Source organism: Hylaeus anthracinus, unplaced genomic scaffold (assembly GCF_026225885.1).
Source record: "Hylaeus anthracinus isolate JK02 unplaced genomic scaffold, UHH_iyHylAnth1.0_haploid 12001, whole genome shotgun sequence".
In the NCBI taxonomy this organism is placed as follows: Eukaryota; Metazoa; Arthropoda; class Insecta; order Hymenoptera; family Colletidae; genus Hylaeus; species Hylaeus anthracinus.
Window position 1 is genome coordinate 9,859,616 of NW_026534348.1, and position 17,931 is coordinate 9,877,546.

At 35.8% G+C, this 17,931-nt stretch overlaps 1 protein-coding gene across 1 annotated transcript in view; it reads right to left on the reverse strand.

Annotated features, from left to right (window-relative positions):
* Nucleotides 1-4,030: 4,030 nt before the first annotated feature.
* Nucleotides 4,031-17,931, reverse strand: part of LOC128891343 (protein stum) — a 35,120-nt gene continuing 21,219 nt past the window's right edge. Inside the window, exons 5-9 of the mRNA XM_054150761.1 lie at nucleotides 9,862-10,125; nucleotides 7,841-8,057; nucleotides 6,692-6,818; nucleotides 6,215-6,409; nucleotides 4,031-5,584 (exon numbers count right to left, since the gene is read on the reverse strand). Coding sequence (XP_054006736.1) covers nucleotides 5,457-5,584; nucleotides 6,215-6,409; nucleotides 6,692-6,818; nucleotides 7,841-8,057; nucleotides 9,862-10,125 — 931 coding nt within the window. The 3' untranslated portion in view covers nucleotides 4,031-5,456. The remainder of the gene's footprint in view (nucleotides 5,585-6,214; nucleotides 6,410-6,691; nucleotides 6,819-7,840; nucleotides 8,058-9,861; nucleotides 10,126-17,931) is intronic.

Below are 17,931 nucleotides of genomic sequence, written 5' to 3' on the forward strand. Positions count from 1 at the left end.
ATTCTAACATATGTAGATATTGTCGACAAATATTTATTAACAGTGAATACGAAAACAAATGGAACAACGTCCGTGGAACTAGTAACACCACGAACTCGTAGCAATTCTATTTTGAAGTTTAATTTCCCTTCGTAACCACGGTATAAAATTACGCTACTTGTGTCGGAAAATTGCTGTGTTCGCAGTGAGACGGAATTTCCTACGTGCTTTGCATAACTCTCGCGGCTCTTATTAACAATTCCCGAGCGGAGCGCAAAGGAGAACAGCTTACGTTGTATTTCAACTTTCACCGAGCACCTTGCACGAATCTCCGCGATAACACGGACTAAAATTAATAAATAAACGCGTCTCGTGCAACACTCCCGGGTGCATAACAAATCTCGATGTTTATTGCACAAAACGCGGCGATAAATCGCCAACGTGTTTCCATGAGCGTCGCGTGCGCGGTTGGTCGAGCCAGATTGCCAAAAACAAGACCGTTATTTTACCAACATTACTCGAAAAAAACTCTGAGATATTCGATCCTCGATATAGTTTTTAAAAAACTAAAAAGTTACTTCAAAATTTCTTTCGCAATAAAATAATTCAAATTACTCGTGAGAAATTGTTGTTAACTATATTAAATTTGCTACTTTAAAAAATATTACTCTCTTTCTATTCAGTATTTTGACAAAGTTTTAAACAATAGCCGATGTTCTCGACGACAGATATTCGGATTAGAAAATTATGAGAACATACATACATGAATGTCAAAAAAGTTCTTTTTTACAGTACTACTTAACCCCTTCAAGGTGATGCATACTTTTTAAAAAGTGATAGAGATCGTAGTCGCATTAAAATTAATTGGCCGCTGAAGGCCACTGAACGCTTTGCCACCACACCGTTTGACCTCTCCACTGCATCCGTCGTACCTGAAAGATATCGTTTCCTATTAGGCCAGAAATAAGTAACACTTGTGCTTCTTTTTTAAGAATCAGATGTTAACCCTGCAACTTTCTTTAAGTATACAATTTTGTTATTACGTTTAACACACATATTATAAATACTATACAAAAATATCGATCTTTTGACCAATAATTAAAAAATACTTCTTTAAGCAGAAACATGTCCTTGCCTCTGCAATAATTAAATAGTAAAGTATGAAACGCGACCCATGGTGGGGGAAGTAGCCTTGATCGTCCCATTAAGTTACCTCCGACTACGGTCACTAAAAATTCTCAATATTCACAAGATTACACTCTGAAGGGGTTAAACAATCCACTAAAATATCAAATACAGAATAATGAAACAACATTGATACATTCTGTGACCAGATAAACGAACACACACCTGTGTTCCCCTCCCCCCAAGAAGAAGCACGGACTCACAGCAACTCTACAATTCAACATTTCAACATGATTAAACATATCCACGAGAAGCGACAGTCTCCACGCGTGTATACATTATCGAGTCGAGCATAAAATGCTACGAAAAGCTAGATGCCTGGCCGAGTCCTTCGATACAACAAAAATAACGTGATCTTGATAAGGGCTGCCTGAAATAGAGCTGCTTGAGCATGCAATCGATTCGTGCAAGCTTTTATTAGTAGATTTCGCTAGATCCTGCCGCGAGCATGCGCACGTTTAAACGACCAGCATCTTGTCTTTTGTATATTTTCGTTGTCCTCGTTGTTGCCCAATAACGATGCGCATGGAAGTCAATGGTCAATTCTCGGATGTTTTCGTTATGTGTTAGGTTGCGTCTATATTATGTAACACTACACGTTATAATAACGAAATTGTAAAATTTGTTACAACAAAAATGGAGAGAGACATATGTATAACTCTATGACAATTGAAAGAATATAAATATTTTTGTATAATATGTTATATTATTTATATAACGCAATTCGTATAAGTAATATAAAATAATATAAATAACACTTTACGTGTTATCCATCGATCGTTACTAGCAACAATTTATACGAACAGTTGTAAGATGATTATAAAAAAAAAAAAAAAAAAAACAGTTGGTTACGTAACTATGTTTTGTTATGTAGTATAGACTCAGCTTTCTGCCGCATGCTGATTACTGGTTTTGGGTAGAACTGTGTAGAATTTGAGGAAAGTAGTAGATCGTAATGGTTCGATCGATTCGTCGTCCAAAAATAAGGTGAAATCGTACAACGCATGGTTTCCATACGGTGCTCCCGTTTTGAGAAAACTGACTTTTAATGCGTTGGGTGGCTGCGCGTGTATTCCAACATGGCGCCTTGGTATTTTTCCGCGAGGACGAGGATCATTCGTACGTGTCCATTTAGCGCACACTTTAACGTGTGACGTTGAAAAATGTCATTACATGTGACCGTTGTGATCGTTTGATTTGTTTTGATGTCCTCTATGTCGAGAAAAAATTGTAAAGTTATATTTAAGAAACTCATCTTTTATTCAGAAAAGATAAATATTTTCAAGCTTCCTTTGGGACGATTAACGTTTCTATTCATTCAATCGTTTCATACGTGCAATCACTTTATTTATTTCATTCTTATAATCATTTCGTTTATTCATCCATTCATTCATTTATTTATTCATTCATTTATTTATTCATTCATTTATTTATTCTATTCCTTTAATTTCTTCTTCCACCCCAACATGATCTCCCACCATTTTTGACATCCTCTTTCCCAAGCAGTATTTATCTCGTTCATGCAACATTGTTCATTCATCGTCGTTTTCAACTTTGTTAAGTTTTGATATTTTACAATTTGTTACCTGACCGTGTTTGGGAATTTATGACTTCGTTGGCTTGTTGATTATTTCACAACTTGTAGCTTTGTTGCCCTCAATTTTTTGCTTTGCCAGACTTTGATACTTTGGAGTTACAACTCCAAAGTTGATGTTTGAAAAATGGCGATAGGTGGATGTGTAATAAATGAAGAATGAATGAAAATGAAAAAAATATGAATAGAAATTGAAGGAAAAATAAAGTGTAAATGATGAGAAAATAAAACAATAATGAGATACTGATGCAAGTATGTAAGAAAGTGTCCTGAGCAAGAGGTTCATTATGTAAAAGGAATGAATGGAATAAGATGTATGAAATGGATGAAAGAAGTGATATGAAAGGGCAAACGTGGTCAGACAAAGCAGACATATTCAAACAAGCACAAACATATACTCTTTGGAGCTCAAGAAATATTTATCTTTTCTGAGAAGAACAAATTGACCTTGATTTCCTTAAATAGAACCTTCCAGAACTGGCATAATTGTTGAAAACTCCCTTATCAATTGCGCGCGCGCGCGCCAACAAATTTTCAAAGTCATTTTTCTCAGTAACTACAACTCGTGCGAGAAAACTTTATTCTACACTTTTGACTTGTTTTTAGATGAGGAATCATCCTGTCCACATTTCATACGCTACAACTTAATTATAAGTCTGTGGTGCTACCGCAGAAGTCGACGTGCTTCACATGTTGATCTGTAAATGTTGGAGCTTTCATCGAATTAATGTAAATAAAAAGAATTTATGTGTATAATATATTTACAGGAAGCTTTATCGAGAGGAGCATGATGTAACATAACTATAAATAAATTTTGAAAATAACGAAAACAATTGACGGAACTGTTGGGGGCAAGTGTAAATGTTACATTTTCGAATTGAAATGACTTACGTTATAATTTAACAAATATAGTTTATCGTGTATGTCAAATATAGTTTTTAGGTTACCCTTGCAAGTTCAACGATTATACTTGCCTTCAGCAATTTTACTATTTATATTCCCTTACAAAACGGCGAATTTTCAGGAATTTGAAAAATTAATGGAACTCTTGGATCAATATCATTGCATACTTTACCAAAGATGACTTCATAAAACTGTGGATAGTACGAAATATATCTGTAATACATACATTTCAAATCATAAAATTATGATGGAATTCATGAATTTTCAATAAATAAATATGTCGTAAACTCGGGAAGTGTTTATTTCTCCTTATTAATATCTAAGAGTAACAAATTCGTTCTGGATACCAGTTGTAAATATTCGATAAGTAAATTCCTACAGAACTTAGCACACGCCGAATAATATCGATGAAGCAATGATCAGAGCTGTACGAAAGCCTGCAATAATTTTTCATAAAGGAAACTCTATGCTATTCCAGGATGGAAAAATAAAGGGAACAATTCCAGAAGCAGAGATATAGATTAAAAACCGATGCAAGTTATATATTTTCATATTTACAAGGATTTTAGTTATAAGTTTTAATAATCAGATACTTGAATATATAGATGTATGTATACATATATGTGTTGCTCTTGTAAAAATATAAAGTGCGTTTTTTCAAAACGTATTCATTCCATCGACGTAGAAAAACCTTCGTTTGGGAGAGGAACCAAGATGGACGTTCAATTTCCACTGAAAACGTTCGAAAGTGTCTTGTTCGAACGTCCAGGAGGAAATGAATGTTTTAAAAAAGGTTGAGGGGGCAATTTCGATCGACGCAACGAGTACATTTTGAAAGAACGCCACGAGTAGGTATGCTTTCACTGAAAGCGATTAATTTCCAAGAACTTCGTTTCGTTCCTCGATAGCGAGAGTATCGTTTACTCCCTTGAAAGAAAGAAAGAACGATACGCGAGCTCTCTGGCTCGCGATCATTCGCAAAAATTCTTCCCCAGAGTTTTCAAAAATCATTTCTCGAGCTTTCTCGTCGAATTCCTGTTTGTTTTGCTATATCAATTCAAACGATCCACTGATCGATATCTTGGCCAGGTATGGGCAAAATAGTCTGGATTGAAATTTAGAATAATTAGTTGTCTGATGAATAAAAATTATAATCTGTATATCTTTAATGATAAATGAAGACTAACAAGTCAGTCTCGATACCAAACAATTTATTAGGATTATTTCGATTTTATGTTTCCAGTCATTTTTATGGTCTCTGGTAATGTATTAATTTCCTTTCGAAAATCAATTTGAATGGATATTGTTTATGAGCGAAATCATAAAATAAAGTCTGGTTGTATACAACATAAATCAAGAATAGAGTTATTATTTATATACTAGGATAGAAAACGAAAAGCCACGAAGATCCAACGTATCTATAGAATTTCCTCGAAATAAAATTAAGATAAATAAAATAGTTAAACGAAGTACTAAAGTAACACAAGATGATATATATTTCTACAGTTGCTAGCCACCTATATTATTCGAATTAAATTCTGCCCATGTCTGACCTCGACATTTGTCGTCAATTTGAAAGCATTTCGCGAATCGACAAAATTTCTAGCGTCCCGACAGGGGTGACATTCACCTTTCCGAAATGTCTTCAGCGTACAGCGCAAATTTCTCCAGAAAAGCGAAACGTACGGTTTGCATTCGCAGCTATTATCGAGAAGGCACGTAGTGAAGAATCGTATTCGAGCAATATAAAAACGTTTCAGCGCGGAGTCTGACGTGGATATTAAAATCGGTACGATCATCGGGCTCGTTCCATCCCTCTGAGCGCTTGACTGGGCACCCCAGGTGGCAGAGGCCCTTGATCGCCTCCCCTGGCCTCTGGATCGTTGCTGGCCGCCTCGGAGGCCTTGAATCGTTTGTATTTCCCTGAAAAAAATGAGCAACGTTCACTCTTTGGCAAGAATCAATACCGCTTAAGTATTAATAAAAAAGAAATATTTGAATCGAAGGGTTGAATCGTCTATTATGTATTCTATCATTCATTTCATTTTATGGGGTATTTAATTTAAGTTTATTTGCCGGAGAAGTTATTTTAAAATGTAATTTTTATAAGGTGACCTGAATTTTTATTTTATTTTTAGAAAACTAATGTAGAAAACTCGTAATATTTGTTATTCGATTCAAATATTTAATTTATATTCATCTGAAGTGGAATCTATTTTGAAAGAATCTTTAGATTTCTATAATTTGTTTATGGTTGTTGTAGACAATTTTCATTGATCATAATTTGAAAAACATTTTCCGAATTTATACATTACAATAAAAACCAAGAATAATGACGTGCTTGGCTAACTTCTAACTGAATTAAATTATTGCGTTACCCTGCACGAAATTTTCAAAATTATTTGTACACGCTTCGAGCAGGTTCTCATGACTGAGATTTAATATAAAATTTCGTAACGTGATTAATCCGATTAGTGGTGCGACAATAGGGTATTACCTCGTTTTTTGCGCGAATATTTCGTCGTTTTCGGATCGATAATTAATATTACTTACTGGCTAAACGAACCAAAGTGACGCCCCACCAAATGCTCCAGCCCCACCCGACCAGGCAGAATAAAACGGTGAATAATTGACCCACCCCGACCACCAGGTTTACAACAAAAGCGCCTAATCTCGACTTCAGTCCAGCTACCGCCGAGAATCTCGGCTGGCCAGTACACAAATTGAAAAGACCACTCCAAACGGTGCCTGAAACAACAGTATCGTGTTTTAGTTTTAGAAAATAAAAAAGAAATAATTAAAATTCTTTAGAAAACGAGGAAACCAATAGGGTACAGTACTAGTATAAAAATTAGTTACATATTTAATTTACATTATAATTGGATGGAAAGAACAGTTTCACGTGTCGAATGATCAGAACGCTGGCACTTTTTACAAGTGCTGGGTGGGTGAATTAATGAGATTTTAATGTTCTGACGGAAAGCTGAGATTTCTATTCGATACTGAACGAGCAGTTGAATGTCGATTTACCAGAACCGGGCAGTAAAACGTTCCACACTAGACAGAACCAAGCGAGAGGCACTGGTAGACACGGAATAGCGCCGCGCATTAGGGAATTGTGCTCCACCAGGACGTCCGGTATCTTGGCCTTTGGTTCCTGTTTGTTTAACAGAAAGAAAGTCACTACTTACATTTAAATCGTTTGAGAAATCTTCAATTCTTGAAGGAAACTCTCAGACATGAGGTCTACAGCTGAAGTATCGAAAGTCTCGAGTGTAAAAATTAGAAAATTATTGGAATTTTTCCATTATTAGATGAAATTAGAGGAAACCCCAAATTAAAAAGGCTAGTGGTTAGTACAACCATTTTTATCTAAAATAACATACTTTTAAATCTCTGCTTTAGGTTTTTTTTCTGTATATAAATAATCAAATAGGCAAGGATAAAGTAGAAATTGTAAATAAAAATAGAATGTAAATTTATGCAACGCATAAAACAGTATAAAAGTACACAAAAGAATGGCAAATTAATGAAGAAAATATGACGGAAACCACGTTTAGAAAGTCGAAATTGGCGAGTTGAAAACAAAGGGTTTAAATGAAATCGTTCTTCCGGAAGAAAGACTCCATTTAAATTCCTTGACTTTACCTCGCTAATTGCAAGTTTCTAAACGTAGTTTCCGTCACATTACACCTCATTAATTTACCTTCTACTCTTAACATAACATCAGTTTAAAAATAAGCAAGGTAATACGTTTCAAGCATTTACAAATAAATCTAACGTTTCCTTTCTCAATAAATAAATAATTTCTTGTTCAATCACGAAAATCATCGCTTTGATTAGACAAATCTGCGAGTAATAGTATTTAAAACTTAGTATTAAAACTGGTAATATTTAAGTATAGTATCTAGTTTAGTATTTAAACTTCATATTAAATTTTAAGCAAACTTGATCGATTTTTAATCATTGTTACCTCTTGTATTTTTTCTCTTTTTTCTATTATACAATAAATCCGAAATTTGGAAAAATTTGGAAAAATGGTTGAAAAGTATGTTTTAAAGGATATTAAAGTCTACATGAAAATGGTTCTTTATGCGTTTTTTTGTATCCTCTAAAATAAACAAAAATTTAATTGAAATTTTAGATCTGGACTTTACAATTGCTGATCGCTTTAATTACCTCCGATAATGGGGGCGGCGCTACGCTGGTAAGACTGTGCTTGGCACGTATGCTTCTTGTGCGTTCTGCTTCAGCGTTTCGCTTGCATTTGCAGCAGCCGAACAATCGACGGCAAATCGCGCCAAATCTTCTCTCTGGAGGACAACAAACGGTGGCCTCGGCTGGCGCGATTCTCGATCTTCTTGAGCAACATTTCATTTCCCTCAATCGGGTACACCTAAACAAACAAAAAAAAAAAAAAAAAAAAAACATAAAATAGGTACCGCAAAGATAAACAATTTGCTTATCCCTGCCACCATGCAATACAGCAACTTCAATTTCGAAAAACCTGAACAAGAATTTATACAGAATTATTTAAACTTAATTATTTTCTAATTTGAATAAACATTAATAGACTATATAGGTCGTATTTTCCATTCTGTTCTTTAATATTTTCATTGCTTTGAGAGCACCTTGATAGAACTTCTACAGATAAAGTATTTATGCCTATATGCCATTCATTTTCAGAAATTAGAATACATTTATATGTGATTCGTTCCTGGACGCTAACGATCCGACGAAAAATCAATTTCTCGATTTAATGAACCTAGAAAGCATAGCCATGAATATTAACGAGTCGATGAAGCATCCAATCGTTACGAAACCCATTACCACTTTTACGTGCACAGGTGAAAGTTAATAATTTGAGGGGGAATTCCTTCGAAGCTAGACTTCATATTTCACTTCTTGAACGCCATTTTAACATTCAATTAAAAAAAAAAAATTTGTGCAACATTTTTCATAGAAAATTATTTCTTCTCTTCATCTAACTGATATATTTTCAATTTTAACTTTGTCTGAACTTAACAATTCTTTTCTCTTTCAACAGTCACCCCCAAAACTAATTTTATCTTAATTTCTGAGACCCCCACCTTCCTATCCAACAGTTATCCTTACTGCCTTTTTTAATTCCCCCCGTCTTTAATTGTCACACGTCAATCTTCAAGCTACGACACTTAAGAGGTTCATCACAATAACTACAAATTACCCTCAGGGGTTGTAGTTACGTATGATTATAGCTACAGTACGGGTTTAACGATCTCGAGGTACCCGAGTTGAAAGGGGGCCAGTGGGCACCAATAAACTACTTGATATTCCTAATAGGGATATCAGTAAATGATAACAATGTGAAGCAATTTAAAGAAAGAAATTAATGAGTAGTTTGAAAAAGGACAATGTAAGACTAGTACAAAAGGTATTATAGTCATGTAGACTCTTATAAATAAATAAAAGTGAAAGTACTTATAAATTCCTAAATAAAGTAAAACAAAATACTAAAAAGTCCTCAGCACCCTACCAACACGATTACAAGCTACGATAATGACAAATCTGCTACTGTTATTACTGAAACTTTTATATTATATTTACAAGGGAACATATCCAATTGTCACAGGCAGATTTTGATCAAATTTATGTGGTAGGTAGTTCTCAAAAAAATATTTGACACGTATTTTTTTTTTATCGGCAATCGTCCATATTGAAGGGGTGAAAATAGCCCCTAAAGATTGCGGTGAATACCATGTTTTTTTAAATATCTTGAAAACTAGAGGAGCTAGGACAAAAATTCTTTTTCAAAAATATGCGTTTTCGAATGGGTAATTTACTCATTACATTACCCATTACCCAATACAAATTAACAGAAAAAGAAATTTTTTCGAAAATAAATTATTTAAATAAATAAATAAACAATTTCTTTTGACATGAGTAAATTACCCATTCAAAAACGCATATTTTTTAAAAAATATTGTTGTCCTAGCTGCTCTAGTTTTCAAGATATTTAAAAAAACATGGTATTCACCCTCATCTTTATGGGCTATTTTCACCTCTTCAATATGGACGATTGCCGATAAAGAAGATACGTGTCAAATATTTTTTTGAGAACTACCTATCACATAAATTTGATCAAAATCGGTGTGTGACAATTGGATATGTTCCCTTGTTATATTGGTCCCTTCATTCCTGCTAATAAATGTTATCAGTACCTGCATCTGTTCTTGAATTTCTGCCAGCATCCAGCAGGTATGTCGTCCCTTGCGGCCGTTGGTTGTTGAGCAGGCTCGTTCCTGTCCGCCACGGTGGTGGTCCTGGCATTGCTCCCGGGCCACGCTAGTCCTTTGGGGTTGGTGCGACAAGCGAGACACCTCATGCTGGGGCAACACTCGCAACAACGACTCAAGGACCTCTTCCAACGCGTGAAAAGTCTTTCGGGTGGCCGTTCACCAACGCCGTTCGCTGCTGCCAGCACCCTGCAATCGAAGGGCGGCCGCGCCCCGTTTATGCTGTTAGCATTATTAAGGAACGCCTGCTCGACCCCCTTGATCGATCGATCCAACGATAAAGGAACCTTCGGCGTCGATTAAGAAGGAAACACCGAGGCGTCGAACGAAAGAACCGTGCCAACGTCGGTTGATTTGCCAGTGAATACGTCGGGACAGGGTGTTCCAAGGACGCATGAGCTTAGATATTTGTGGAAAGATAAGTTCTGATCGTAGATATAACCACTTGACGAATGGGAAAATTGCGAATGGAAATTGTTAAAATGAATGACTTGGGAGTAACGTGGGCTTTTCTTTGGTTTTTCATAGTTTTATTTTACTCGATGTTTTCACCTAAGTTGAAGACTCTATGTAGGTCATATTAAAAGTCAGTTTGTAGTCGCGAGCTCGAAGTCGGTATAAATATTGTGCAATAAAAAGGAGTACAAATTTTGTTCTAACGATGGAGTCTATACTATAACTACGAGTATGCTTCATAGCATGACGCATGCAAGTAGCAACAAATTCTTCGTATAACATCATGTACTTCCCAATGTGTCTGTGACTTAAATCGTAATCTACGATCTTTCGAAAACACAAGACTCGTTCCGACGATGGTACCACACTGTTAAAATAAAATAAAAACAATTACTTACTCTATCTTCTACCAGAGAGTGTGAATTATTTTCTATTGTATAGATTATTAAGTATACTGAAGAGCACTTATAATTTAGTTGCAATACCCCTTCTACATATGGAAATACAAAACACATTTCAATTGCAATTTAATTTTAATTAATTGCAACATTATTAAGTTTTATTTATTTATCTACACCATAAGTCACTATGTCATGGTACATTTGGTTATTGGGGCACGATTCGGGCAGTACTATTTTTATTTCCAGTAGACACCCAGCTTGAGGACTGCTGGCGACAATAGATCTGTGCAATGCACTTTGCGATATTAAATGACACCGTTGCGCTGTAATCTAGGAAATTACGTGTCCGTTCCCTTTTCAACGTTGACGCTCGATCACGCCACTGTCCATTAATCACCGATCCCAACAAACGACCGCTGTTATCAATCCAAATCGTCACCCCTACAACGTCGATCGTTTACCAATTGAATCGCACGTATTAATCAACCAGGATCTCCATAAATATCGCGTGCGACAGATATTCCTGTTTGTTTTAAAATTACAAATCAAAACTGATTTTTGTTTGCCTGGACAGATTGATATCAATGGAACAAACAATTCCGTATTTTCTCACTTTTACCAATATTTGTTGTTTTTCACTTTGTACGTTTAATTCCTTTTAATTTCTAGAAACTTAAAAGAGTTAAAACCATAGTTGTATACATACAATTTTAAAAAATATTGACATTTAATATTAATGCATAGTTGCACTGTATATCTTAAAATTCAATATAAGAAGTGATTTCATTGACCTAAACACCAATATCGAATTCACAGTTTATAGGACACAGATATGTTATACATATACTATTCCTATTGATCGACAAGGGGAGGGGCAACATGCACACAAAATTCCCACGTGTCTTGGATCCTGTTGCCCGACCACTGTCTTCCAAATCACCCCCATCATCGTTAGCGTCCTTGTGACAATTAACCAAAAGTCTAATATAAACGATAAAAATGTATTAGAAAGGCAATCACAATACAATCTTCAAACCTACCACTGCCCAACCTCCTAGCCAAGGACCCCTTGAAGACGAATCCGCCACCGACGACCCAACTACCCAACTCTTATCAACGCAAAAATGTCAAGACCATATACCTACACACTTTTTTTAAATCCCACGATAAGATCTCACAACATGAAACACAGAAATATTCAATTTCACCATCCCTTTGATACACCTCCAATTAACCCTTTATAGGTCACTGTTACTCATTGTTACCACTAAGGAAGAGGCGGGAATGTTGTATTATTAAGTTTCTACCCTCATCCCACCATCCCTCGTATATACCTGTCCGCGACCTAACCCACACCTACCCTCTCCGAGTGTCTTCGATGAACCTACCCTCACCCAGTGTCTGCGAGGACGTCTGCTCGGAAAAACCTTACCTCGTTGGTCCCTCGACTGGTCCTCTGAGGACGTTTGGCGAACGGAAGCGGACGAGGATGATCCTGCGCCTTGGAATCGATTCGAGGTAGCCGCGGTGGAGTAGAAACGATACTGCCTCGAGGCCTGGCCAGCGAGGATCGCGGCTCCGCTCGTGTCGCACGAAGATTGCAGGTGCCGCAGTCCACGGGGGTTGGTCGGACCTCGATGGACGTAGGGTGGCGAAGCAAAGTGGGTGGTTTAGCCTGAGCCGCTGGTCACGCAAAGATTTTCTCCTTCGAGCGGCCAGCAACACACACAGCCCACGGCTTCCTTTGGTTGACCGCGAAATCGATACGGTGAAGTTCTTTACCTTAACACCGGCGCTCTTTCAAGGCGGCCAACCCCGATCCCGCGACCCCCTCGAGCATGATTTTTTATTTCTTTGCCTCGTCCTGGATCGGATTTTTCGCCCTTCGAGTTGCACTCTTCGATTCGTTCCGTGGACGGTGAGAAGAGGGACGAGGGTTGTTTTTGTGAGATCTCTGGGAGTTTCGGGGTATAAAATCTGTTGGCAAAGGGGACTTGGGGAATTTTTAGAATGGTGGATTTTCTGAATTTTCAAATGGATTCCTTTTATATTTCATTGTTTGGAGACAGTTTCAACGTTGCATAGTTTAAAGATAAAAGAAATCAATTTTTGTGTATCTTGAAATTTCAAGTTTTGGAGATATCACACAGGGAAGAGGTGAAAATTTTGGTGCCCTCTTGAATCCTCTACTTATATTTCAATAATTGAATCACATGGGTTGAGAGTAATAGTGACATAAGCCAGAAAAATATACAGGATTGAATTACAGCATGATGCATAATTGAACTGACGCCTCAATGATACCCTTTACTTCACAACAAAATTAGTATATACATCCCCAAGTCAATATGACACTGAAAACATGAAAATAAGAAAATTCAGGAAAATTGAGTTCTTTCTTCACTCTAATGTAAAGGCATGGTTTTGACAAAAATACAATAATACTCTTTATTCGGTATATAAAAATTACTATATTCAATTCAAAGCCAATACAACTTTGAAAATATATAAAAACAAGAAAATACTCTGAAGTGGAGTCTCTTCTTCGCCCTAACTTGAAAACATGGATTTCCTAAATTGTATCATGATACACGTCACTATGAATTTGGGTGTATTTGCAAGTTTAGGTATAATAGGTAACGATCCATTTCGCGAACTTCACGAAACAATAAACCTCCCCGTTACCACGATTTCTGAGCGACGAAGGTGAGCAACTTCGATATGGAATCTCAAGGCGCTGATTCGCAGAGAACATTTCAATGCTACAAAAGTTTTAATTGCGTTTACTTTGGCTCGAAACCACTTCAACTACCCTTTGCGAAATGTGCGTGCAAATGTCGGTTCGAATAGCCCGCGAACATTCTCCTTCGGCGTGCGTGTTCAGAATCGTGAGAATAATACTTTTCCGGCATCTTATGCCATTTGCAAAGAAAAAAGGGCACGGGAAAATTCGTGTGCTTTTGGACGATATCAGCGTTGAATTTTAAAGGTTCCATTGTTCGCGTGTTGAGTCATCGATGCTTTCTGAATTTTTTAATTTCAATATATACAGTAAAACGATTTGAAATTTCATACTACGAAATTTATATTTATAATTACAATAGAAAATGATTATTTTTCATCAAATTTGAGCATATGGATCAGTGGTAAAATGCTCTGGGTATTTAATGAATTACTATTCAATTTAATATTTAACTGACGAATATTAAAAATAATATATAAAATAATATAAAAAAATAAGAAACAACTATTTTATATTCTTTTAAAATATTTTAAATTATAAAGCTATATATGATCGACTGCCCACCAGAAAATAAGAAAATATTCCATATTTTTAAAATAAAATCTATGAAATTTTATGTATTCTATACAAATAAACTCCTTCCATTTTTCTTGTATACAAATTCTTTAAAGACATTGTATTCGAACGTTAAATAAAATGGTTGTATCAACAGATAATACTGATTTTATTACAAGTACTGGAATGATTTGAGTTATGCTTTAATTTGTCCCACAACTGCTGATTTAACGCCTCCATCGATCGCCCCTGACATATACCTCATTTACTAGAGGGACATTTTCTTTTACGACCAATGACCGATCCTACGACAAAACTTTACTGAGCCGTAAAAGTCGAGCAAGTGACAACGGCGTTTCGCAGCTCCAGGGCAGTGACGTCAGAAAACATATTATTATGCGGTCAGAGAATTATGCGAAACGTGGTGTAACGGTGTCCTGCGCGAACTGATATACTGCTCTCGATCACGTGGTGCCATGGAAATTACGGTATCGAGCGATTTTCATCGAGCTCGTTTGCTACACCGATTTCCCTAATTGAGTTAATACTAAACATATTTCGTTAATATTAAAAAGAAACATAACATAGATAATTACATCCTGAACAAGCATTACTTGTTTTCACTTAATCGTTTTGCTTTAAGTTTGCTCACTCTTTTTAATTGTGCAACCACACTCGATTTTTCTATTAATCATTCCATACCTTTTCCTATCAACAAATTTGTGCAACTTAATAAAACGTGTACCAATGACAGTGACAAATTTCAGATTAATATTTCAAATAGTGTTTATTTAAAAAAATACCAAAGATGCTCGTAGTTTCGAATGAAAATACGCAGAAAATCAAGGAAAAAATTTCTTCGTTGCAATGAATCGATTTCAAAGTTTCTTCTAGTATAGATAGTGAAAAACTAGAAACTATTTATCTATATTTCAGGACCCCCAACACAAAGTTGCATCCCCATTTGGCGCGATGGAACGCGTGTTCACAGTTGCCGGCCCGTTAAACAAAACCATTAAAAGTTGGCGCGCAACGTGTCTAAAAGTTTCTACATCGTGGTCGTGCCACAATTTCCGTGGTGATTATACCACGGAGCCACCAAAATCATGCAGTTAGATGTTCACATGGCACGGGAACCTTCACTCTGGTGTGTAAAGGAACGTTTAGCGACGCAATTACCGTGTTATTACTTTCACTTGATAGCCATGAGGGAACGGTTAATAGCGTCCAACAAAATAATGTAATGAATAACTTGAAATTTCGTAGATGATCGCCTGCATGATACTTGTGGGGTATGTGAATTAATATAAAATTCATAGTACGGGTGTTTGTGATTTCTCTGTGGCTCCTACTACTTTTTCCAAATCCAGATGAAATTTCTAATAGTTGCTCTTTATGTTCCAGAGGGTAGTGTGAGACACTTATTTTGTAGAGTTAAAGATTTTAACACAATTAAATAGAAGTACTTCAGTTTTAACATGATATTTAATTCTTACCCAATTACTAGCTCAGTGAGGAACGTGAGCATTCTTCAAGTAGTTATCAAATTAAACATTTACCAGATTTTTAAAAATCTCCTGAAATACATTCAATACAATACCTTTTAATGTATTTCATGTTTATTGTAACGCGTTTCATGCGGTATATTTGATTTTCAGCAACGTTTGAGGTATTACTCCAAAAGCTGTCTGGCCTGGTATGGAATGATTCTACTGTGAATCCTAATACTTGATAAATACACAATAACCAAAAGTCGAGTTCACAATAACCGACAGGAAAGATTTGTTTGAAAGAGTTTCACGGTGTTTTAAATAAAAATACTATTTAGTTCAAATAAAATAATATTTTAAATGGGAAGCGAGATCATGGAACATAAAGTACATTCCTTTTGATAACCTCCAGATAAAATAAAATATTTTACTTTGCACTTCAAATATTTATTCCAAAAATTCTTTACCATTTATTATTAAAAATGAACAGTTCTAGGCTTGACGTTTTCCAGCAATTTCGCAAACTGGTGCACTTTCTCCCCTAATTGTTTGCTTAACCACGGTCGGATTACGATAACACGGATAGTGTAATTAGAGTGGCAATTAGACGGACATTCGACAGCGAATAGAAAGGAAACATGGAAGCACACTTAAATTATATGACATTGTGAAAGACACCACTTTCTCGATGCTCCCTTTGATTGCTCTTTTCCTGTATCGGTCTTGCGTCGTTTGGAATTGCGCCTATTTCTGAACGAAAAAATACAACGAAATTACGTGTGCTTAATTTTAAGTTACGTGACCAGTCGACGCGGTTATGCGGCGAATTAACATAAACAAAGGCTAAAACTTAATGGCATTGCGAATACAGGCAATAATCGATGACTTTGCGGTATCGCGAAACAATGTTTGCCTTGTCCCTTTTTTGGAAGAAAATATGACACCAACGTCCTAATTTAATTTTAATAGATCGAATTTAATGAAAAATGCAACCGTAATTCATAATCAAAATGGCATGCGTTCAATCCTCAGCTTCTATATATTCCTTAAAGCTTCCAATTGTCTGTTATTTACTTTGTAGAAAATCATTTTTCCTTGGTCCTTCTTGGTTCCCTAATTTGCTTAATTTGCTTAATTTCTTTAATTTCTGAAGATCAATTCTATGTATCGTACAACTCTAAATAAAAAAAAAGAAATAAAAAAGACGCTATCTACGCTGGACAATATACGCTATCGAAACATTTAAAGAGAATTAAACAAACTCTCGTATAAATCAAATTTTGCTACATGTGTAATTACAGTTAAATGTCTTCCTTTATGGAGTTCTCGTACAAGCTTAACCTTCAATTAAAAGGAAATTAGTGTGATTGTGCGATATACTAAAGAACTGTTGCCATTTGTCGAGACTGTTCGCGATAGCTGATGTCAAGGGTGAAACACGAGGGTAGCAAATTGAACGGTGGTATGTGACGCATGAAAATTCATTTCGCCTGATTGGGTGGTAATTATAAATATACGCTTAGCTAGTAATGCCTCCACGTCACGTTGCGGATACCGTGACGTTCTTATCAGTGTGTTATCGCCACGCGGCTACTCCGTTTCGAGACGACTGCGGCGAGATCTCGAGACCCCTGTTATTTGAATTTTTATATTATTTTATATTGGATTTTTAAACAAAACGTTGGGTGCTAGATACACCGAGGGACACGTGTCGGCTTAGTTTACTTATTTTACTGATAAAAGGGGTTAGGTTTAGTACTTCAGACGAGATTGCATAATTGAGCAATGGAGGCACTGAATGAAATAGAAATAAAAATATAGACAATCTTTATTATTTTATATAAATTTATAGGACGAAAATTACTATATATTTGTTTCATTAAACAATCAAACTATGTTTCATGTTTATACTATTAACTCTTTCATGGAGACTAAGGATCAAGGAGGTTCACATTTCAAATTGAACTAATCGTAACAGAACCTAACTTTTAGTGATATAGTCAAGCTACATTAACTGTGATCCATACTGTAATAACATAGTAGAAGTATGTTAGAACTATAATAATACAGTTCACCATTTTAGTACTGTAATAATATAACGCATTATGCCATTAGGGTGCTATAGGGTGTGCCATTATCAATCGATCCGCTAAATATCAGTCAGTCGGTCAGACTCAACAAAAGTCATCGTACGGTCGACAGATACCATTTATGTTCATAATCTCGTTTCTTTCATTTTCATATGAAGTTAATTTTAATTAAATGATTCTAAGATAAGCAACATATCTATGATACATAATAGTTACAATTTTTTGCAGTCGGAGTCCGTGGGGTCACTGGTCAAGCCATT